This window comes from Nerophis ophidion, linkage group LG15 (assembly GCF_033978795.1).
Source record: "Nerophis ophidion isolate RoL-2023_Sa linkage group LG15, RoL_Noph_v1.0, whole genome shotgun sequence".
NCBI classification, from domain to species: Eukaryota; Metazoa; Chordata; class Actinopteri; order Syngnathiformes; family Syngnathidae; genus Nerophis; species Nerophis ophidion.
Window position 1 is genome coordinate 51,195,752 of NC_084625.1, and position 23,940 is coordinate 51,219,691.

General features: G+C 40.2%; 1 protein-coding gene across 1 annotated transcript in view; it reads left to right on the forward strand.

The window, feature by feature from the left end:
- odad2 (outer dynein arm docking complex subunit 2) overlaps window positions 1-23,940 on the forward strand; it is a 124,350-nt gene that overhangs the window by 73,723 nt on the left and 26,687 nt on the right. The window contains exons 18-20 of the mRNA XM_061922359.1: window positions 612-726; window positions 17,653-17,841; window positions 17,981-18,202. Of these exons, the coding sequence (XP_061778343.1) occupies window positions 612-726; window positions 17,653-17,841; window positions 17,981-18,202 (526 nt within the window). The remainder of the gene's footprint in view (window positions 1-611; window positions 727-17,652; window positions 17,842-17,980; window positions 18,203-23,940) is intronic.

Consider the following 23,940-nt stretch of genomic DNA (forward strand, 5'->3'; position numbering starts at 1 on the left):
TTTTCGGGAGGGCCACTGAAATTCGGGCGTCTCCAGGGATAATTGGGAGGGTTGGCAAGTATGACAATATACCCGACATAAATTAGGCCCACGATTTGTGTACTATCGTCATAATGTTTAAAAAAACAACAAAAGCATGCCTTCGTAATAAAAGAGTGCGGGTACTAGACTGGCCTGCCTGTAGTGTAGACCTGTCTCCCATTGAAAATTTGTGGCGCAATATAGAATAGAATAGAAAGTACTTTATTAATCCCTGGGGGAAATTCAGCACCACAGTTCGCTCACAATAAACAATGATAATAATAACTAATATATGACATATATATAATATATGAATAATATAAATATATTCTACATTTAAGTGCAGTCAAGAAGGAACATATGCATTATACAGTCTGATGGCTGTTGGTATGAAGGACCTCCTGTGTCGTGATTATTTACCTTGTTTCCAAATGGTCCAAACGATCAATTTTTCCAAGCTTTGCGTGCGCTATCAAGCTTGCACGTGTTTTAATGCACGCACAACTTTTGTAGATCAGGCCCAGAGTGATCATTTACTTGTTTGATGTTCACGTTTCCCTCACAGTGTTTATTTCTTTCTTCTCCCAAAGGATCATTCAGGAGCTTGACGGAATCCGCCTGGTGTGGAGCTTGTTAAAAAACCCCAGTCCAGAAGTTCAGTCCAGCGCGGCGTGGGCCCTTTGTCCCTGTATTGAAAATGCAAAGGTACAGTAAGAGATCTGCGTTGTCGTATATATTATTATAGTCTTGATCCTACTTCTATAGAGCTAACCAAAGTCTCTGACGGCCTTAAGACTCTCAAGAGTTTTTGTTGGTTCAGAATGAAGTGTTTTGCGAGCCCACTGGCAGCGTTATGTATATCACACACCACGCTAACCTGCTGCTGGGAGGTTAGCAAGGGCAGAGCGGTGTCAGACGGGGGCTCACGTGAACCGCAGCTTAATAAGAAGCAGAGCGGCTCCTTTGGCACACCAAGGTAGTTGAAGGGTGGAACAGGCGCGGAGAAAAGACATGGCAATATCCTGTGGTGTGGCTTCTCTTTCTTGCACTGAAAACCCTTACTCAACATGTGCCAAGCATTTAACGCTTCGAAAATGGGGATGCATACTAGTGTTGGCCCGATATCGGAACCAAAATGTATGTCGATGCTTTTCCAAAGAAAGGGAACTACGGAACGTGTCAATATTGGCTTTATTTTAACAGAAAATGTTACAATACTGTTTCCTATTGCACTCAAACAACAATTTTACAAGATTAAAATATAAATTCAAAGGCATTAAACATATTGGGCTTCTCTTGCTGCACTCAAGGAACCAATTACAATGTTCCATACTACATGGATTAGGTTAGAATGGAATAAAAAGCTTTATTGGCATATTACATTATTGATGATTTATTGTTGCCTCTCCTAGTCTGGGCTTCAAAGAAAATGCAATTATTAGTAAGTAGATAAAACACAAGTTGTAGGAATTTCTTACAAAATGTAGTCATTTCACTTCTCTTAACTCTGCTAATATGTGGCATCAAGCCAAGCAGCTGCGTGCGCGTCAACGTATCTACACGTTACATATCTACATGTTACGTTTTTGATTGATTGATTGATACTTTTATTAGTAGATAGCACAGTTCAGTACATATTCCGTACAATTGACCACTAAATGGTAACACCCAAATAAGTTTTTCAACTTGTTTAAGTCGGGGTGCACGTTAATCAATTCATGGTAGTATCTACACGTTATGTATCCACACGTTGCGTATCTACACGCTACGTATCCACACGCTACGTATCCACAGGTTACGTATCCACAGGTTACGTATCCACACGTTGCGTATCTACACGCTACGTATCCACACGCTACGTATCCACAGGTTACGTATCCACACGTTGCGTATCTACACGCTACGTATCCACAGGTTACTATCCACAGGTTACTATCCACACGTTACGTATCCACACGTTACGTATCCACACGTTACGTATCTACACGTTACATATCTACACATTACGTATCTACACGATACATGCCCACATGCTACGTCTCCACATTATGTATCCACACGTTACGTATCCACACGTTACATATCCACACGCTACGTATCCACAGGTTACGTATCCACACGTTACGTATCCACACGTTACGTATTCACACGTTACATATTCACACGTTACATATCCACACGTTACGTATCCACACGTTACGTATCCACACGTTACGTATCCACACGTTACGTATCCACACGTTACGTATCCAGACGTTACATGTCTACACGTTACGTATCTACATGTTCTGTATCTACATGTTCTGTATCTACATGTTCTGTATCTACATGTTCTGTATCTACATGTTCTGTATCTACATGTTCTGTATCTACATGTTCTGTATCTACATGTTACGTATCTACATGTTACGTATCTGCATGTTACGTGTCTACATGTTACGTATCTACATGTTCGGTACTTACATGTTATGTATCTACATGTTATGTATCTACAGGTTACGTAGCAACATGTTGCATATCTACATAATACGAATCTACATGTTATGTACTTACATGTAATGTACTTACATGTTATGTATCTACATGTTATGTACTTACATGTTAGGTATCTACACGTTCGGTAGCTACACGTTACGTATCTACATTTATGTTTGTACATGTTACGTATCTACATGTTATGTACTTACATGTTATGTATGGACATGTTATGTACTTACATGTTATGTATCGACACGTTACATATCTACATGTTGTGTACTTGTGTACTTACATGTTATGTACGTACACGTTACGTATCTACATTTATGTATGTACATGTTATGTATGGACATGTTATGTACTTACATGTTATGTATCGACACGTTACATATCTACATGTTGTGTACTTACATGTTGTGTACTTGTGTACTTACATGTTATGTACGTACATGTTACGTATCTACACGTTTGGTATCTACATGTTACGTATCTACATGTTACGTATCTACATGTTCAGTATCTACATGTTGTGTACTTACATATTATGTACTTACACGTTATGTATCTAGACGTTACGTATCTACATGTTCATTATCTACATGTTATGTACTTAGATGTTATGTACTTGTATGTTATGTATCTACACGTTACGTATCTACAAATTATGTATCTGTCTCGGTATATTGTAGCGTCCCGGAAGAGTTAGTGCTGCAAGAGGTTCTGGGTATTTGTTCTGTTGTTTTGATGTTGTGTTATGGTGCGGATGTTCTCCCGAAATGTGTTTGTTCTTCTTGTTTGGTGTGGGTTCACAGTGTGGCGCATATTTGCAACAGTGTTGAAGTTGTTTATACGGCCACCCTCAGTGTGACCTGTATGGCTGTTGACCAAGTATGCTTGGCATTCAGCTGTGTGTGTTTGAAAAGCCGTAGATATCATGTGATTGGGCCGGCACACAAAGGCAGTGCCTTTAAGGTTTATTGGCGCACTGTACTTCTCCCTCCATCGCGGCATTTTAAAAAGTCATAAAGAATACTTTATTGAAAAACCGATACCGATAATTTCCGATATTACATATTAAAGCATTTATCGGCCATCTCTAGTTAAATTGCATTAATTGCAGCGATGGCGACATTGCAAAATCCTGGTGTGGCTGCATATTGATTTTAGCATGTAAAACTACATTTATACTCAACGTAATGTGTGTTATGTTAGTACATTTGGCGCTCTGGAACAAGTTGTTAGTTTTACATGATTTCTTGTGATTCTTATGGCTTCGTTTTTTTCGTGCAATTCGAACTTTGTCGAACCTTTTGGAAGGGATCACTAACCAAAGTCAAGGGACCAGGGCACTGTGGAACTAGTACAATGAATGATGATTTGAAGAATAAAAATGAAAACAACTTGTTTAGGAGATGATCTGTTAATCTGGCCCAGATGGGTGTCTCTGGTCGAAGCACTTCTTCTGTTTCTGGAGTTGGCTGGAATTTCCAAAGCTTAAGTAAAGTACTGTGAAAATGATGCATGGCGACCATATGGAGGAATAGCAGGGCGGCTTTTGAAGACTAATAAAGTTTGACAATGTTTGTCTAGATCTCCTTTCTGCCAATTCTGAGCTAAATTCATGAACATGTTTTTTGAACTTGCTTTTTTAAAAGCCATCGCAACAAGGAAACTGATATAGTTGTTTTTGGCACCGCTTTCATTCCGATAGAATAAATCCATGTGTTTTGATTTTGCAGGCTTATATTGAATTTATGAGAACTTTGAATATTTAATGACTCTGCTGGATGCGCCCTTCTGCTGCCCCTGAACTGATATTGACAGGCCCACACACTTACTGTCGTGCACCAACTGTGAAGCACTAACTCCAATTGTCAACATTGTCAAAGTATTAGGCTTTTGCCACTTAACTCCTCTTAAGTTGCTTCTACACGAAGTTGGGTGACTTTATATACTCTGGACTAGACGTTGAGTAATGGCTCAACATACATGGCGGACAATAGTGAAGTGAAGTGAATTATATTTATATAGCGCTTTTCTCAAGTGACTCAAAGCGCTTTACATAGTGACACCCAATATCTAAGTAACTGATGCAGTCTGCTTTGCCGGTCCAAATGCATTCACTGTTTTCCGAAGTCTTGCCTCGTCGGCCAGGTAAGGAGCCCACATTCTCGTTGTCTCCCCTTCGACAAATGGACCAAGTTTTTCGCTAAGTCGAATCACAGCTGAGCTGGACATTTGAAAGTTCTCTTGCCGTTCTTCTGGCAAAACACACTCGTTGACAAACGATAGATAGATGGATAGATGGCTAGATAGTACTTTATTGATTCCTTCAAGAGAGTTCCCTCAGGAAAATAAAATTCCAGCAGCAGAATACAGAATTGAGATCGAATTTAAAAAGTAAATAATCGGGGTATAGATGGAAAAATATAGAAAATATTACAATAAAAATAAAAAGCAACAATGGGAATAAAAATATAACAGTAAAAGAAGAATATAACAAGAGAAACTAGGCAGTAGTGACCATGTTATGAAAAAGTTTTGCACTGTTATTGTTTTGTATCCCCTGTCATCCTAGTACCCTCCCACCCCAAAGGAGTTTTTGAGTCTATTAGTCCTGCACTTGGGATGAAGCAGTCTAGCACTGAACAGGCTCCTCTGGCTGCTGATAACGCTATGCAGAGGGTGACTGGCATCATCCAGGATGCTCACTAGTTTGTCCACAGTCCTCTTCTCTTTTATTCCCATCGTAGAACCGGCCCGCCTGATCAGTTTGTCCAGTCTGCTGCTCTCCTTCTTAGACATGTTAACATAATAGTGTAAGAGTCCAGTCCATAGTGGATCTAACAATAGTGAGAGTCCAGTCCATAGTGGATCTAACAATAGTGTGAAAGTCCAGTCCATAGTGGATCTAACATAATATTGTGAGAGTCCAGTCCATAGTGGATCTAACATAAGAGTGTGAGAGTCCAGTCCATAGTAGATCTAACAGAGTGTGAGAGTCTAGTCCATAGTGGATCTAACACAATATTGATAGTCCAGTCCATAGTGGATCTAACATAATATCGTGAGAGTCCGTTCCATAGTGGATCTAACATAATAGTGAGAATCCAGTCCATAGTGGATCTAACATAATAGTGAGAGTCCAGTCCATAGTGGATCTAACATAATAGTGTGAGAGTCCAGTCCATAGTGGATCTAACACAAATGTGTGAGTCTCCAGTCCATAGTGGATCTAACACAAATGTGTGAGTCTCCAGTCCATAGTGGATCTAACACAATATTGATAGTCCAGTCCATAGTGGATCTAACATAATATCGTGAGAGTCCGTTCCATAGTGGATCTAACATAATAGTGAGAATCCAGTCCATAGTGGATCTAACATAATAGTGAGAGTCCAGTCCATAGTGGATCTAGCATAACAGTGTGAGAGTCCAGTCCATAGTGGATCTAACACAAATGTGTGAGTCTCCAGTCCATAGTGGATCTAGCATAATAGTGTAAGAGTCCAGTCCATAGTGGATCTAGCATAATAGTGTGAGAGTCCAGTCCATAGTGGATCTAGCATAATAGTGTGAGTCCAGTCCATAGTGGATCTAACATAATATTGTGAGTCCAGTCCATAGTGGATCTAACATAAGAGTGTGAGTCTCCAGTCCATAGTGGATCTAGCATAATATTGTGAGAGTTCAGTCTATAGTGGATTTTTTATTTTTTTTAAATAATGAATGAGGGAAAAACGGAAATTTTAGTTTTTGGTCCGGCCCTCACTGACTTGGGACCATTGCAAAATGATGTGCGTCCCAAAGTCACCAGCCTTGGCGTCACTATAGACAGCGATTTTAAACTAGACAAACAAGTCAATGGCGTTTTAAAATCGTCTTTTTATCACCCTCGTCTTTTAGTAAAGGTTAAACCGTTTTTATCTTTTAACCTTTTTGAACAAGTCGTGCATGCTTTTATTTCAAGTGGCCTGGACTACTGCAATGCACTTTATGCTGGCATTAGCCAAAAAGCTCTCTCCCGGTTGCAGTTAGTCCAGAAGGCGGCAGCACGACTTTTAACAGGGGCCAGGAAACGCCAGCATATAACCCCAATTCTTCAGAGTTTGCACTGGCTCCCTGTTCATTTTAGAATTGATTTGAAAACATTGCTGTTTGTTTTTAAATCTTTACATGGACTGGCACCTCAATACATCTCGGACCTTATCCAAATTTACATTTCTGCGCGCGCTCTGAGGTCCGAGAGCCAGTTCCAGCTCGTGGTGCCCAAGACCAGACTTAAGACCAGGGGAGACAGGGCCTTCTCTGTGGTCGGCCCTAAGCTCTGGAACACTCTGCCCCTCCATGTTCAAACTGCTTCCACAGTGGAGTGTTTTAAGTCTCGTCTTAAGACCCACTTTTATTCTTTGGCTTTCAACACTACGTGAGTTGTGTGGTCCTCTGTTGTCCTCTGTGTTTTTTATACACTTTGATTTCTAGTTTACTGTTTTAATTGATTTTACCCTTTAAAATAGTTTTTAATCATATTTGTTTTTATATTGTTTTTATTGGTTTTATATTTATTTATTTTTTGTTTTTATTCAGTCATTGGTGGAGCATAATATGTATATATATATATACTTTTTATTTTATTTTATTTATTTATTTTTTTTACAATTGTTTTTAACATGGCTGTGCAGCACTTTGGAAACGTTATTGTTGTTTAAATGTGCTATATAAATAAAGTGGATTGGATTGGATTGGATCTAACATAATATTGTGAGAGTCCAGTCCATAGTAGATCCAACATAATAGTGAGAGTCCAGTCCATAATGGATCTAACATGATAGTGTGAGTCTCCAGTCCATAGTGGATCTAGCATAATAGTGTGAGAGTTCAGTCTCTAGTGGATCTAACATAATAGTGTGAGTCTCCAGTCCATAGTGGATCCAACATAATAGTGAGAGTCCAGTCCATAATGGAGCTAACATAATAGTGAGAGTCCAGTCCATAGTGGATATAACATAGTAGTGAGAGTCCAGTCCATAGTGGATCTAACATAGTAGTGAGAGTCCAGTCCATAGTGGGGCCAGCAGGAGACCATCCCGACTGGAGACAGGTCAGCAGTGCAGAAACGTCTCCAACCAATTCACAGGCGAACGGTCCACCCCGGGTCCGGACTTTGGACAGCCAGCGCTTCATCCGTAGCCACCGAAACTGTGCCAAAAATTCCCCAAGGAGGGGAACCTTAAACGATCGGTTAGTGTGGCTGACACGGTATTTAGCTAAATAGTTATTCCTATCAGGAGTTATTCGGCTTAATATAGACCAGGCCTAAAACACACGATAAAGTCTTATCTAGTTCATTTAATCCTTGCCGAGAGCAGTTTTCCCGTCTGGGGGTCTATGCGGGCCGTGAAAGAGATTCAGCGCTAGTCGCATCGCAGCTGGTGGCTTAAGAGAGCTTCCTCTGTCGCCGGGACTACCGGCCCGCCATCATCAGTATTCCTGAAGAAGAGCTTCCTGTGTGTGTTTGGAAGGCTTGGCTGGCCCGCCGACCTTGGACACCCAACACCCGCCCCCACCCGCCCACTTTTCTACACTTCACTGCTCACACATTGCTCATCCCCTTGGCAAGGCATCACAGGACTCATAGACTGCGTCCTGGCTACAACTCTGCAAAACTCAGCAGCATACTAACTCAACTGGGGTTCTACATTTGGCAAAAACCCGCTCAGGGGTCCAGACTGCAACCCCAACAAAAAAACTTAAGGATGAGCCGGAATATAACTCTCGAAGGACCTTTAAAATTCAATGAATGGACAAACATTCCCAGAGACACACTCCAGCTTTTTGTAGTGGAAAGTCTCCCCACAAGAGTCTTAAGTTGTGTACTTATGCCCATGCAGTCTATTTAAACTTAAACCTAGCCACCTTCTGCAATCTAGCACTAGTATTTTAGGAGTGTGCTAATGTGCCAAGGTCTAGTCAAGCCAATTGCCCTGGCAGAGCTTCCGCTGTGGTTCTTTTAGGGCTCCCTACCAGACTCTAGTTTTGGTAGACGGTTGCTCCATAAGTGGGTACAACTTCTGTGGTACTGACTCGGCCCATGAATCTGAATTGTGAGAAGTTCTCCGTGGGTAAGAGCTATAAATGTCACCTCTTTGCTTTAAATCCCAGACCAGTTGTGTTTTTGCAACAGTTCTATTATGTAAGGACACGTATAAATAACAATTAAACGCTCCAGTCGACAGCACCATAGAGCTGGGGTCCCCGACCTTTATTTGCAGCAGGGGCCGGTTTAATACAGGCGTTATTTTCATGCACCACCTGTGTCATATAAATAAAGCAAAGAAAGGGGAAGAAAAATACAACTCACCATAACACTCAATCAGTGGGATGTTCCCTTTGCAAAACAGCTCTCTGAAGACTTTAGTTTTTTACTCGTTTGCCTTATACGTGATATATCATCGTGGAGGATAAGAACATGGATATATACCGTATTTTTCGGACTATAAGTCTTGTTTTTTATCATAGTTTGGCCAGTGGTGCGACTTACACTCGGGAGCGACTTATGTGTGAAATTATTAACACATTACCATAAAATATCAAATAATATTATTTAGCTCATTCACGTAAGAGACTAGACGTATAAGATTTCATGGGATTTAGCGATGAGGAGTGACAGATTGTTTGGTAAAAGTATGGCATGTTCTATATACAGAATTGTTTTTTGCTTTTTGTGCTATGTATAAACCAGGGGTCTGAGACACGCGCCACGCACCTTATAATGAAACTGTAATGTTAGTGCGGCCCGCAAGTTTTATAAAATGCCGTTTGAAAGGATCACATTGCCAGCCATACCAATTTTACTTGGTCAACAGCCACACAGGTCACACTGAGGGTGTCCATTTAAACAACTTTAACACTATTACTAATATGCGCCACAGTGTGAACCCACACCGAACAAGAATGACAAACACATTTCGGGAGAAAATCCGCACTGTAGCACAACTTAAACACAACAGAACAAATACCCAGAATCCCATGCAGCCCTAACTCTTCCGGGCTACATTATACAGCCCCGCTAGCACCAATAATATATGTTGCAATATTGGATACTATTAAATTTTAAAAGTTATGCAATGTTAAGCATTACTTACTTTTTTTTCCTGTCAAAATGGAAAAAAAACTAACACATTTAGTAAGAAAATATATTGGTACTTTATTGACACATATTTCCAGGCATTTGAGGGCCATGTAAAAATCATATGGGGAGCCAGATTTGACCCCCGGGCCTTGAGTTTGACACCTGTGATCTAGCACATTTCTATAATTATGCACGGTCCCAGCCAACAAAAGATATAACAAATGTTGACTTTCTACCAGGTGGCTTATACATCTATAAACAAATCTATTGGTGTGTCGAGTGGGACAGGCGGAAGTTAAGTCTGAGAGAATTCGGTGATTTATAAATGGATTTTTCCGCGTGGCCCGGTAGGAAATGCGTCATGGATTGGTACTGGTCCCCAGACCGGTGGTTGTGGACCACTGTCATAGAGGAGTTACTTTAATAGACATGAATTAGTTGAAGAGTCCACTCACATGAATGAATGCCGCGCCTCCAATAGAATGTACTAGGGTTGTACGGTATACCGGTACTAGTATAGTACCGCGATGCTAATGAATCATATTCGGTACTATACCGCTTCGAAAAAGTACCGGTTTTCTCCACTACCCACCTTTTTTACAGTGTGACATTGCTGGTTTTACCAGCAGAGGAGCAGGTTCGGCAGTGCACACACACAGAGTACTTACAAGCAGACAGTGTGTTGACAGAAAACGGAGAACGGACGCATTTTCGTCCAAAAACTAACAATAAAGGTGATGTTATAACACTGAAACGACATCAGGAAGAGGTGCTTTAAGACATGGCTAGCAAGCTAGCGGCTAACGTCCATGTTTTAGCCACTTCTAAATCACTAATACTGGCCTCCATGGCGACAAATAAAATAAGGTTCTTACAAGTAGCATTATCACTGTAGGACGAGGAATAGCTAAATATGCTTCACTACCAGCATCACAATGTAAACAAATGATCTACTTCTTACATCCACTGTAATGATACCAAGTACTGGTGCGAATCTAGTCGATACTAGTATGATTACATGGATATTTTTTATCGTAACAACTTTTTATTTTTTTTAATTTCTTTATATTATGTTAATAAAGTTCCTGGACCAACGTTCCCTCTAAGGTACGCGCCTGTGTAATTGCTCACACGTCCTCTGCGCACGGCAAATCTAGGCCGTGCACAAAATCAAATAAAAAGATAAGCGCATAACAGTGTGCACGTCTGCCGTCGCTCAAGGAGTTTTGGCGTTTGCTCACACGTGAAAAATTGTAGAGAAAATTGCCCTGGACGCATGAAGACTTAAATCATGAGCAATGTATGATCCTGTAACTACTTTGTATCGGATTGATACCCAAATGAGTGGTATCATCCAAAACTAATGTAAAGTATCAACGAAGAGAAGAATAAGTAAGTATTGCATTTTAACAGAAGTTTAGATAGAATATATTAAAAGAGAAAATAAGCACATATTAACAGTAAATGAACAAGTAGATTAATAATCAATTTTTACAGTTTGTCCCTCATAATGTGTACAAAATAATAGGTGTGTAAATGACACAATATGTTACTGCTGACTAATTAGGAGTCTTTGTTTACTTACTACTAAAAGACAAGTTGTCTAGTATGTTCACTCTTTTGTTTAAGGACTAAATTACAATAATAAACATGTTTCATGTACCCTAATATTTTTTTTGCTAAAATAAAGACATTAATGCAAATTTTTTTGCTGTCCTTTATTTAGGAAAGTATCGAAATAAATTTTGGTACCGGTACCAAAATATCGGTATCGGTACAACCCTCGAATGTTCCCTGTATTACAGTTAGCATAACATCAGATACATCCATGTGTTGTGCTTCTGTAGATGTCAGCCCGCGTGACATCTGTATCGCTCAAGTCCACAGTGGATCCTAAAGAGAACGTGCAGCTGTATGCAAAAACCACGCTAAATCTTTTCAACATTTCGACAGTCGCCCGGAATGAATTAGGACATGAAATGCGGACACGCTGACAAAGAAAGCAGGCCTTGCTGGAGAAGGGAGCAATAAAGTGAAAGTGGATTGATCCCATGTGGAAGAACGTTAACTCCAGGTGTCTTAATGAATAGGAAAGAAAGTGGCGTTGATTCCACTATTCAGCAATAATATTGTTTTCATGTGACTTTCCGAAGAAGTTATTTAATTGTTACCCCTTGGTTGGTTGGTTAGGAATTGATAAGATGTTCACAGTTCCTATGGCGTTTTGAATTCTGCTTAATATTTCAGTTCTTACTTGGATAAAGAGATGGATAAAGTGGTGGAGATGCATCATTCATCCAAATGTATCTAATCATGCGTGTTTCTGCTAGTATTTGCTCCGTTTGAATTAGATGGCCAATAAATGCTTTAAAATGTAATATCGGAAATTATCGGTATCTGTTTCAAAAAGTAAAATTTCTAACTAAAACGCCGCTGTACGGAGTGATACAGAAAGTAGTAAAGTACAGCGCGCCAATAAACCTCAAAGGCACTGCCTTCGCATGCCGACCCAATCACATAATCTACGGCTTTTCACACACACACACAAGTGAATGCAAAGCATATTTGGTCAACAGCCATACAGGTCACACTGAGGGTGGCCGTATAAACAACTTTAACACTGTTACAAATATGCGCCACACTGTGAACCCACACCAAACAAGAACGACAAACAGATTTCGGGAGAACATCCGCACCGTAACACAACATAAACAACTGAATAAATACCCAGAACCCCTTTGCAGCACTAACTCTTCCATTAACACTACAATATACACCCCCCAACCCCGCCCACCTCAACCTCCTCATGCTCTCTCAGGGAGAGCATGTCCCAAATTCCAAGCTGCTGTTTTGAGGCATGTTAAAAAAAAATAATGCACATTGTGACTTCAATAATAAATATGGCAGTGCCATGGGGGAATTTTTTTTCCATAACTTGAGTTGATTTATTTTGGAAAACATTGTTACTTTGTTTAATGCATCCAGCGGAGCATCACAACAAAAATTTGGCTTTATAATGTTTCCATTCCACCACTGTATATATCAGTATCGGTTGATGTCGGAATCGGTAATTAAGAGTTGGACAATATCGAAATATCGGACATCGGCAAAAAAGCCATTATCGGACATCTTTACTTTGAGTAAATATCCACTTTTCAAGTATAGCAAGTTGCCCTGTTGCCACCCTTTCATAATTCCTTAAGTGAATCAGTACCCAGCGTTTGTTTCGCTTCCACGCCATGAGTGGTGACGTCATGCATGTCCACAGGGATCCATAGAGGAATCGTTCACAAAATTGGCAAGTGATTCCCAGGAAACGAAACACGAGGAACCGATCCCGAATAGTTAGCCCAATAAGTTATGGACTGATTTTTAAATGAAACTTTCAGGAAATGTCGGAAACTAATTTGATTTTAGGCCTCTTCCGGCTCATTTCTACAAAATTAACACTTCTTTGTGTTTGCTAGCGGCCCCACGGAACTTGTTGAATTTGGTCATTACGTTGAGCAACTCAAAATTGACATTGGAACAACATGCTTTTTGACTAATCAATGTTGGGTTCTGACGTTGATTTGACCTTTGAATTTTGGTCATTTCCCAACCAATATTCCACCATATAAATACAACGTTGAAACAACATACCTTTTAACAACGTTTATTCAATGTCAGGTTCTGACGTTGATTTGACCTCTGAATTTTGGTCATTTCCCAACCAATATTCCACCATATAAATAAAACGTTGAAACAACATACCTTTTTAACAACGTTTATTCAATGTCAGGTTCTGACGTTGATTTGACCTTTGAATTTTGGTCATTTCCCAAACAATATTCCACCATATTAATACAACGTTGAAACAACATACCTTTTAACAACGTTTATTCAATGTCAGGTTCTGACGTTGATTTGACCTTTGAATTTTGGTCATTTCCCAACCAATATTCTACAACACAAATACAACGTTAAAACAACATGCTTTTTGACAACGTTTAATCAATGTTGGGTTCTGGCGTTGATCTGAACATTGAATTTCGGTCATTTCCCAACTAATATTCCACCATATAAATACAACGTTGAAACAACATACCTTTTAACAACGTTTATTCAATGTCAGGTTGTGACGTTGATTTGACCTTTGAATTTTGGTCATTTCCCAACCAATATTCTACAACACAAATACAACGTTAAAACAACATGCTTTTTGACAACGTTTAATCAATGTTAGGTTCTGACGTTGATTTGAACATTGAATTTCGGCCATTTCTCGGCTGTCGAGAGCCTGCTGACGTACTGCATAACAGTGTGGTACGCCAGCTGCACTGAAGCAGACAAACTTGTGATTCAGAGGGTCATAAAGTCTGCACAAAAAAATCATCGGCTGTCCCCTGCCCTCCCTGAAGGATTTACACAACTCCCGTTTCCTCAACAGAGCAAAAAACATTACCAAGAACAGCACACACCCTGGTTTCCACCTGTTCGACTTGCTACCATCGGGGAGGCGCTACAGGTGCATCAGAGCCAGAACAAACAGGCTCAGAAACAGCTCCTTTCCCAAAGCTGTCACCATGTTGTACTCTAACTTATAATAATAATAATTCACCCCTAAACAATATAATGCCCTAATAACCTACTGTGCAATACTACCCTTCGAGTGCAATACGTCCGTCACTGTTATTTATTACTTCGGTACTCTTGTCTTGTTCTGTATATTGGACAGTATTTTGTATTTCTATAATGTTTTTTATATTGTACAGGATTGCTTATTATTTTTTATTGGATAGTAGTTTTTTTTATTTCAATTGTTAGTTTTTTCCTTTATTACCTCTTGTGTTATTTATTTAACCCCATATTTGTTCCTACAACCGCACTTTAAGTTGGAGTATAATGACAATAAAGTCTATTTTATTCTATGTGGGGCGGCATAGCTCGGTTGGTAGAGCGGCCGTGCCAGCAACTTGAGGGTTACAGGTTCGATTCCCGCTTCCGCCATCCTAGTCACTGCCGTTGTGTCCTTAGGCAAGACACTTTACCCACCTGCTCCCGGTGTCACCCACACTGGTTTAAATGTAACTTAGGTATTGGGTTTCACTATGTAAAGTGCTTTGAGTCACTCGAGAAAAGTGCTATATAATTCACTTGAGTTTCCAATCATTTCTATTCTATTTCCCAACCAATATGCAACCACACAAATACAACATAACTTTTAACACCGTTTACTCAATGTCAGGATGTGACGTTGATTTGACCATTGAATTTTGGTCATTTTCCAAACAATATTTTACAGCGCAAATTCAACGTTGAAACAACATGCTTTTTGATAACGTTTAATCAATGTTGGGTTCTGACGTTGATTGGAGCGATGAAATTCGGTCTTTTCCCAACCAATATTCTACAACCCAACTACAACGTTGAAACAACATGCTTTTTGACAACGTTTAATCAATGTTGGGTTCTGACGTTGATTTGACCATTGAATTTTGGTCATTTCCCAACCAATATTCTACCACACAAATACAACGTTGAAACAACATGCTTTTAACGTTTACTCAATGTCAGGTTGTGATGTTGATTTGAACATTGAATTTTGGTCATTTTCCAACCAATATTCTACAACACAAATACAACAATGAAAAAACATGCTTTTTGATAACGTTTAATCAATGTTGGGATCTGACGTTGATTTGAACATTGAATTTCGGTCATTTTCCAACCAATATTCTACAACGCAAACATAACATTGAAACAACATGCTTTTTGACGACGTTTAATCAATGTTGGGTTCTGACGTTGATTTGAACATTGAATTTCGGTAATTTTCCAACCAATATTCTACAACACAAATACAACAATGAAAAAACATGCTTTTTGATGACGTTTAATCAATGTTGGGATCTGACGGTAATTTGATCATTGAAATTTGGTTATTTCCCGACCAATATTCTACAACGCAAATGCAACGGTTGAAACAAAATGCTTTTTGACAACTTTTAATCAATGTTGGGTTCTGACGGTAATTTGATCATTGAAATTTGGTCATTTCCCAACCAATTTTCTACCACACAAATACAACGTTGAAACAACATACCTTTTGACGTTTACGCAATGTCAGGTTGTGACGTTGATTTAAACATTGAATTTTGGTCATTTTCCAACCAATATTTTACAGCGCAAATTCAATGTTGAAACAACATGCTTTTTGATAACGTTTAATCAATGTTGGGTTCTGACCTTGATTGGAGCGATGAAATTTGGTCTTTTCCCAACCAATATTCTACAACACAAATACAACGTTGAAACAACATGCTTTTTTACAACGTTTAATCAATGTTGGGTCCTGACGTTGATTTAAACATTGAATTTTGGTCATTTCCCAACCAATATTCTACAACGCAAATACAACGTTGAAACAACTTGCTTTTAACGTTTACTCAATGTCAGGTTGTGATGTTGATTTGAACATTGAATTTTGGTCATTTTCCAACCAATATCCTACAACACAAATACAACAATGAAAAAACATGCTTTTTGAAAACGTTTAATCGATGTTGGGATCTGACGTTGATTTGAACATTGAATTTCGGTCATTTTCCAACCAATATTCTACAACGCAAACATAACATTGAAACAACATGCTTTTTGACAACGTTTAATCAATGTTGGGTTCTGGCGTTAATTTGATCATTGAAATTTGGTTATTTCCCGACCAATATTCTACAACGCAAATACAATGGTTGAAACAGAATGCTTTTTGACAACGTTTAATCAATGTTGGGTTCTGACGTTGATTTCAACATTGAATTTTGGTCACTTCCCAACCAATATTCTACCACACAAATACAACGTTGAAACAACTTGCTTTTAACGTTTACTCAATGTCATGTTGTGATGTTGATTTGAACATTGAATTTTGGTCATTTTCCAACCAATATTCTACAACACAAATACAACAATGAAAAAACATGCTTTTTGAAAACGTTTAATCGATGTTGGGATCTGACGTTGATTTGAACATTGAATTTCGGTCATTTTCCAACCAATATTCTACAACGCAAACAACATTGAAACAACATGCTTTTTGACAACGTTTAATCAATGTTGGGTTCTGACGTTAATTTGATCATTGAAATTTGGTTATTTCCCGACCAATATTCTACAACGCAAATACAATGGTTGAAACAGAATGCTTTTTGACAACGTTTAATCAATGTTGGGTTCTGACGTTGATTTGAACATTGAATTTTGGTCAATTCCTAACCAATATTCTACCACACAAATACAACGTTGAAACATACCTTTTAAAGTTTACTCAATGTCAGGTTGTGGTATTGATTTGACCGATGAATTTTGGTCATTTCCCGACCAATATTCTACAACGCAAATACAACGGTTGAAACCAAATGGTTCTTGACAACGTTTAATCAATGTTGGGTTCTGACGTTGATTTGAACATTGAATTTCGGTCATTTTCCAACCAATATTCTACAACACAAACATAACATTGAAACGACATGCTTTTTGACAACGTTTAATCGATGTTGGGATCTGACGTTGATTTGATCATTGAATTTAGGTCATTTCCTAACCAACAACGTGGATCCAACGTTAGACAACAACGTGGTAACAATTTATAAATACAACTATTTTGCAATGTTGCTTAGAAGTCAGTTTAAAAAAAAACATATGTTTAAGTTAAAGTACCAATGATTGTCACACACACACTAGGTGTCGCGAAATTATTCTCTGCGTCTGACCCCATCACCCTTGTTCACCCCCTGGGAGGTGAGGGGAGCAGTGAGCAGCAGCAGTGGCCGCGCCCGGGAATAATTTTTGGTGATTTAACCCCCAATTCCAACCCTTGATGCTGAGTGCCAAGCAGGGTGTTAATGGCTCCCGTTTCTATAGTCTTTGGTACGACTCGGCCGGGGTTTGAATCAACATTGTATCAATGTTTTGTGCCTGCTATAGATAACTCAAAAAGGCACATTTTGACAAAACGTTGACAGAAATTGCTTTGGTTTTAGGAAGCAGGGGAGATGGTGAGCTCGCTGATGGGCGCTATGGAACTGGTGATTGACTTACTGAAGTCCCCTGACGTCAGGGTCCTGGCGAGCATGTGTGCCGTGGTGGCCAAAATAGCCAAAGACAAGTACAACCTGGCCGTCCTCACGGACTACGAGGTGGTCCCGCTTCTGGCCAAGCTGACTGACAATGTAAGTTAATACAATCGGTTACTTTGTGCTTCATTAATCCAGCTAATAGACAAGCGATTGTAGAGTCTGTAGCTAGGAAGCATTTTTTTTTCTCTCTTGATTGACCTTTGATCTTCATGGCCTCCTGTTCTCCCCCCAGCCCGACGACATGCTCCGCTGCCACCTGGCCCAGGCCATCGCCCAGTGCTGCTCCTGGCGCAACAACCGGGCGGCCTTCGGGGAGGCAGGAGTGGTGCCCCCGCTCGTGCTCTACTTGAAGTCCCAAGACATGAAAGTCCGCCACAGTACAGTGATGGCCCTGCACCAGTTGTCCAAGGAGTCCAACAACTGCATCACCATGCACGGCGAAGGAGTGGTCAAGGTGAGTTTTAGCCGGTGCATGAATGTCAAAACACGACTCTCACTCTTGTTGTGAAGGCCGTGACTGTATTCACTGCCCTCGACTGAAGGATGGGGGAACAAAAGTGTTTTTTATTCGGCGGCGGAAACACGACTCCACTTTCTAGCCGTCATGGGAATTCAGTAAAGCAAACAGCTCGGTGTGTGCAAAGTGCCATTTCTCTGCTAGGCCCGACATGCCATTACAGTGCAAGGTAGCTGGTGGCAACTGTTGCTAAGGCCGGTTCCTGGACATCAGGATAGAGATCAGAACCAGCTGTGGACTCAGGGAAGGAAAATATCACATTCAACTTCTTTTAGTCCGTTTAGCTTCGTATGGTCCTGAGCTGCAGATAAAAAAATGTTTTGACAAAGACTGCACTACATGATTTCAAGTTGTTTTATACACCCATTAGAAACAGTTGCACAACAGAAAAACTACAGTTGGACACCATCGGCGGTCACTCCGAGTATGAGGATCCTTTATGGACTTAGTTTAACATGGGGAGACTGGTGCAAAGTCACCACATGATCTTTGACAGAATCGGGTCAAGGTCCAGTGGCATAGAGTCCAAGACAACTGGGGACCCTTTTCTGCTGCAGCCTTCTTCTGCCGTCGCAGCCGTTGTGGTAGTTCTTAAATCTACCGTCTTCCGCCTGCTCCGCCATTGAGGTCTTCACCGTTGCCCTGGCTAAGGGGCAGTCAGGTACTAACTAGGCCTTTGCCAAGAGCCACCTGAGGTAACAGTAGTAAAGGGGTTAACCTCCTAGTGCCCCGAGACCTCATAGATGAGCCTCTACTGCCGGATGCAATTTCAAGACTTCCTTGTGGTCTACAGAATATGTAATGGTGGTTCTTTGGTCCAAATGTTGCATAGATGATGTTTTACACATCATCTTCAAGTCGTTTTCTGACAGTCACTTCAGGTAGCGCCGTTTTGTGGGCGGTCCTATTTACGTGCCTCCACTTTGACAGTGTCTTCTCTCCGTCATCTTTGTTGTAGCGGCGTAGCGTGCAAGGACGGGAGTGGAAGAAGTGTCAATAACGTAGCAGCATCTCCTCATCCGTGGCTCACTAGTGCAACAACAATAAGGCCGGAAATGTGTCCCGGGAAAAACCGTTCGACCGGAACTCTCGAATAACTAAAGTTCCTCGGGTGAATAATGTAATCTCACTACACCGGTATGTTTTAGCGCTTTCATGGCGAGTTTAGTGGCAGATAGAACTTTACACTACTTTATATTAGAAATAACAACAGTGGAGGATGAATGTCACATAACAAGAAGATAGAGAAAAATAAGTTTATCGATTACAAAAGTGGACACGCACACATTTTCAGGACTTATGCAGATCCCAAATACAGATCAGCAGGTATCAGAAAGCAAGAAAAGTTGCTTTTGCATAATATTGTGAAACAAAACGCCAGATAGTATGTCTTACCTTATACACACACCATAATGATACTCCTATGTTGAAGCACAGTACAATCTATCAAGCACTGTGGCTTCATAGCTTACCAAAGTCCTACTAAAACCTTTGGATAGATTTTTGATCGCCGTGTGTAATGTTTTATACTTTCAATAGAACATGTAACATTTTTGTGTTGTTTGAGTCATATTGCACGTATCTCTTACGTGTGACTGCCATCATATTGCAGTCTACACATCTATTTTTGTGTGACTGCCATCTACTGGTCACACTTATCATTGCACCATGTTCCAAATAAAATAGCTTCAAGGTCGGTAGTAACCACAACCAAAAATATTCCGTACATTAGGCGCATTCCCCAAATTTGCTGATTACCAAAAATTTCCCCCCAATAAACATGGGCAATGTACAAACCTCTCCACATCCCACATTTCTCAACCGATTTGAACCGTTCCAACGTCCACACACTCCACTCATCCTGGACATACAAGCCAGCATGTTTCCCAGTTCCCAAAATTCGCTGATTACCCAGAATTACAAGGAATGTCCTCCCGTTAGAAATGGGCAATGTACAAACCCCTCCATATCCTACATTTGTCAACCGATTTGAACCGTTCCAACATCCACACACTCCACTCACCTTGGACTTTCAAGCATTTCAGTTCCGCTCGCACCTATCGGCGGATGGTGCACATTGGGCATTCACACGCAAATTCTGCCGGAATAGCGAAAATTGGTTTATTAATTGACAAAACCTGTGGATTGCAGGGCCCAACACAGTGCAAGGGAGTAGGTTTGATTTTGAGATTGGTGGGGACACAAAAGTTCTCCAAAGCAGCACTCTGAAAGTTTACTTTTTTTTTTTTTTTTTTTACATTAGCAATCATAATTTCACGTCATGCAGATGTTATAGGGTAAAAGTGACTAAAATGAAAGCAAAGGAGACAACTAGGAAGAGTTCTCATCTTTCCTCTTTAGTGTAGGGTTGTAGTGCAACTGTGCATCATACTGTCAATCAACATAGCCTACTGTCCATCAACAACATCAGAAATACATTCATGCAATACAACATTGTAAATAAACAAATGAACTGTAATAATCTTTTCCCCAACTTGTGTTTAAATCACTCACAATTTTTCCCTTCATCTACTTCTTTCTATTGCTGCTTTTGTACTGTAAATGTGTTACATGAAACTAAAAAAAATTCAAAAAATAAAACGGAAAGGTGAAATCCGGCGATCTGATCGGCTGTTAACCGTGGTTTAAATATTGAGCACGGCTACTATTCTAAAACCTTATCACAGCGCAGGCTATCACTCCGCCTCAGGCACGCATGACTGGTATGAATGGAAGTTGTTGTCACGTATCCATGACAACGGACTGTCGCAGTCCGTAGAAAAAGACAGCTGATGATTTTACGATGTTAAAAAACGGACTAAAGTAGTTGAATTCACATGTTTAAGGTTAACTTTCACCTACGGGGAGGGTTAACAATGGTAAAGAGGACTGAGCATTGACTTTCACCTGGAAAAAAAGCGGAGGAAAAGACGAGATGCAGTGCTAATTTGGAGCTAACGTCCGGATAGGTGGGACTGTTTTTTCCACAGCGAGGAGTGACAGTGGGGACAGCCAATCACACGTAAGTTAGCTTGAACGCGGCAACCAATCAGGGAGCGATATTTAGGTTAGATGCGGGACTTCTAGCAGAGACCGACATTTAACCCTTTCTGTGCCATAATCATTGACTAAACATTACGGGCAGCGCTTGTATTGATAGTGACTACACAGTAGCGGCTGGCTATTGGTAGGGACGTGTCCCTAGCGTCCCTACCCAATTCTACGCCCTTGACACAGTGCGTGTTCTGCGGCCCTGGGCCAGAGTCTGCAAATGTACGAAATGTATCTCTACATATACTTCTTACTGTACCCAGGAAAGGATTTCAAAAATGCCGCATTGATGTATTTTTAAACTTTTAAATGGCTTAACCGCAGCCAGAGTTGCGTTCCTTGTTATTCTCAAACATGGAAAGCCACCACAGTCCGCCTCATTGTTCAGTCTGGAGCAGTGTGAAACCTACCTTCCCGACCCCGAGGAAACATTACAGTTTGAGAGCAGGTCAATCACACGCGTGCACTGCAATAATGTGCTTGGATGACTTACAGACACCCCCGTGGAGAGAATTTGTTAAAAAAAACAACACCATCGGTGTTTTATTGACTATTGATTTGAGGCTCCATGTCTAATTTATGACTTGGTGTAAATTTACTTGTGTTATTGCAGCAGTATTTCAGTGAGCTTTTTCTGTGCTGCGGAGAAGCTCTCCAAACATACTTCCAAATCAGCACAGTTTTTTTGGACGACCGCAATCCTGTCGTCCACCAAATGATGTGTGGAGCAGCACTCCGAGGCTCATGAAGGAAATTAGGCATCTCTGGAAAATCGATTAGTAAATGTAGTTTGATGTTGATTTTTTTTTTGTGTGTCATTCTTTCCAAAATGCTCAAATATTGTTCAGCGCTCCACCGAGCTGTCGTCCGTCACTCAAGCGGCTTTTTAGCGCGCACGCAGAAGCTTCCTGTCGAAATATTTGCAGAGGAATCCGTTGGCCTCTCCGCTCGTACATCAGCCCAGAGAGGGGATCTTCACTCTGTGCCAAAATAATTGAAGCTGCGTAGATGGACTTGACATCTACTCTTGGTATCTCACAGTTTTATACGTGTGCGCTTCCTTTTGTATCGCGACGCTTTACATTGCTACCCCCAAAAAACTGGCTTGTTTGCTGAAACCATAAATTCTCATGGACGCTTTGGGACAGCTGTATGTGCTAAAGAGGGTCTTTCATGAGAAGGTGATGAAAACTGACCAGATATCAGACATTATGTTAACATGCATGAGAAAAAACAAATGATTGAATAAATTGGCTTGAAACCAGCTTTCTTAAAACGCATATAAACAATAAGATTGCCGTATTTTTCGGATTACAAGTCGCTCCAGAGTATAAGTCGCACCAGCCGAAAGTGCGTAATAAAGAAGGAAAAAAACTTATATAAGTCGCACCAGAGCAGGTGTCTCAAACGCGGCCCGCTAGACGTTATCTTGCGGCCCGCACCTTAATGTGATAATTTAATGTAGGTGCGGCCCGCAAGTTTTACGTGAATGGCGCTTTACAGTGTCATACTTGTACACCTTTGACTTTTCCGGGAAACTATCAAATTTCAGTGCCCCTCCATGGGTAAACTCTCTCCCGAACTTCACCCTAGCAACAATATCAAGGGGACACCATGTCGGCACCACCTTTGGCACCCTTTACAAAATGTACTAACAACGTGCCAGCAGAGCCACATGTTGTATTTGGTTTCTGTTAACGCAGTCGGTGACTGCAAGACATAGTTGATCAACAGCCACACAGGTCACACTGAGGGTGGCCGTGTAAACAACTTTAAATCACTGTTAGAAATATATATATATTTTTTTTAAATCACCGTTACAAATATGTGCCACACTGTGAACCCACACCAAACAAGAATGACAAAAACATTTTGGGAGAACATCTGTACCGTAACACAACAGAAAAAATACCCAGAATCCCATGCAGCCCTAATTCTTCCAGGCTCAGAGGTGGGTAGTAACGCGCTACATTTACTCTGTTACATCTACTTGAATAACTTTTGGGATAAATTGTACTTCTAAGAGTAGTTTTAACGCAACATACTTTTACTTTTACTTGAGTATATTTATAGAGAAGAAACAATACTTTTACTCCGCTACATTTATCTACTTTCAGCTCGTTACTCCCTTTCATCGCTCCAATCAACATCAGAACCCAACATTGATTAAACGTTATCAAAAAGCATGTTGTTTCAACGTTGAATTTGCGCTGTAAAATATTGGTTGGAAAATGACCAAAATTCACTGGTCAAATCAACGTCACAACCTGACGTTGAGTAAACGTTAAAAGGTATGTTGTTTCAACGTTGTATTTGGGTGGTAGAATATTGGTTGGGAAATGACCAAAATTCAATGTTTAAATCAACGTCAGAACCCAACATTGATTAAACGTCCAAAAGCATGTTGTTTCAACGTTGTATTTGTGTTGTAGAATATTGGTTGGAAAATGACCAAAATTCAATGGTCAAATCAACGTCACATCCTGACATTGAGCAAACGTTAAAAGTTATGTTGTATTTCTGTGGTTGCATATTGGTTGGGAAATAGAATAGAATAGAAAAGAATGGACTTTATTGTCATTATATTTGCATATAACGAGATTAAAGACTTCAACTTAAGGTGT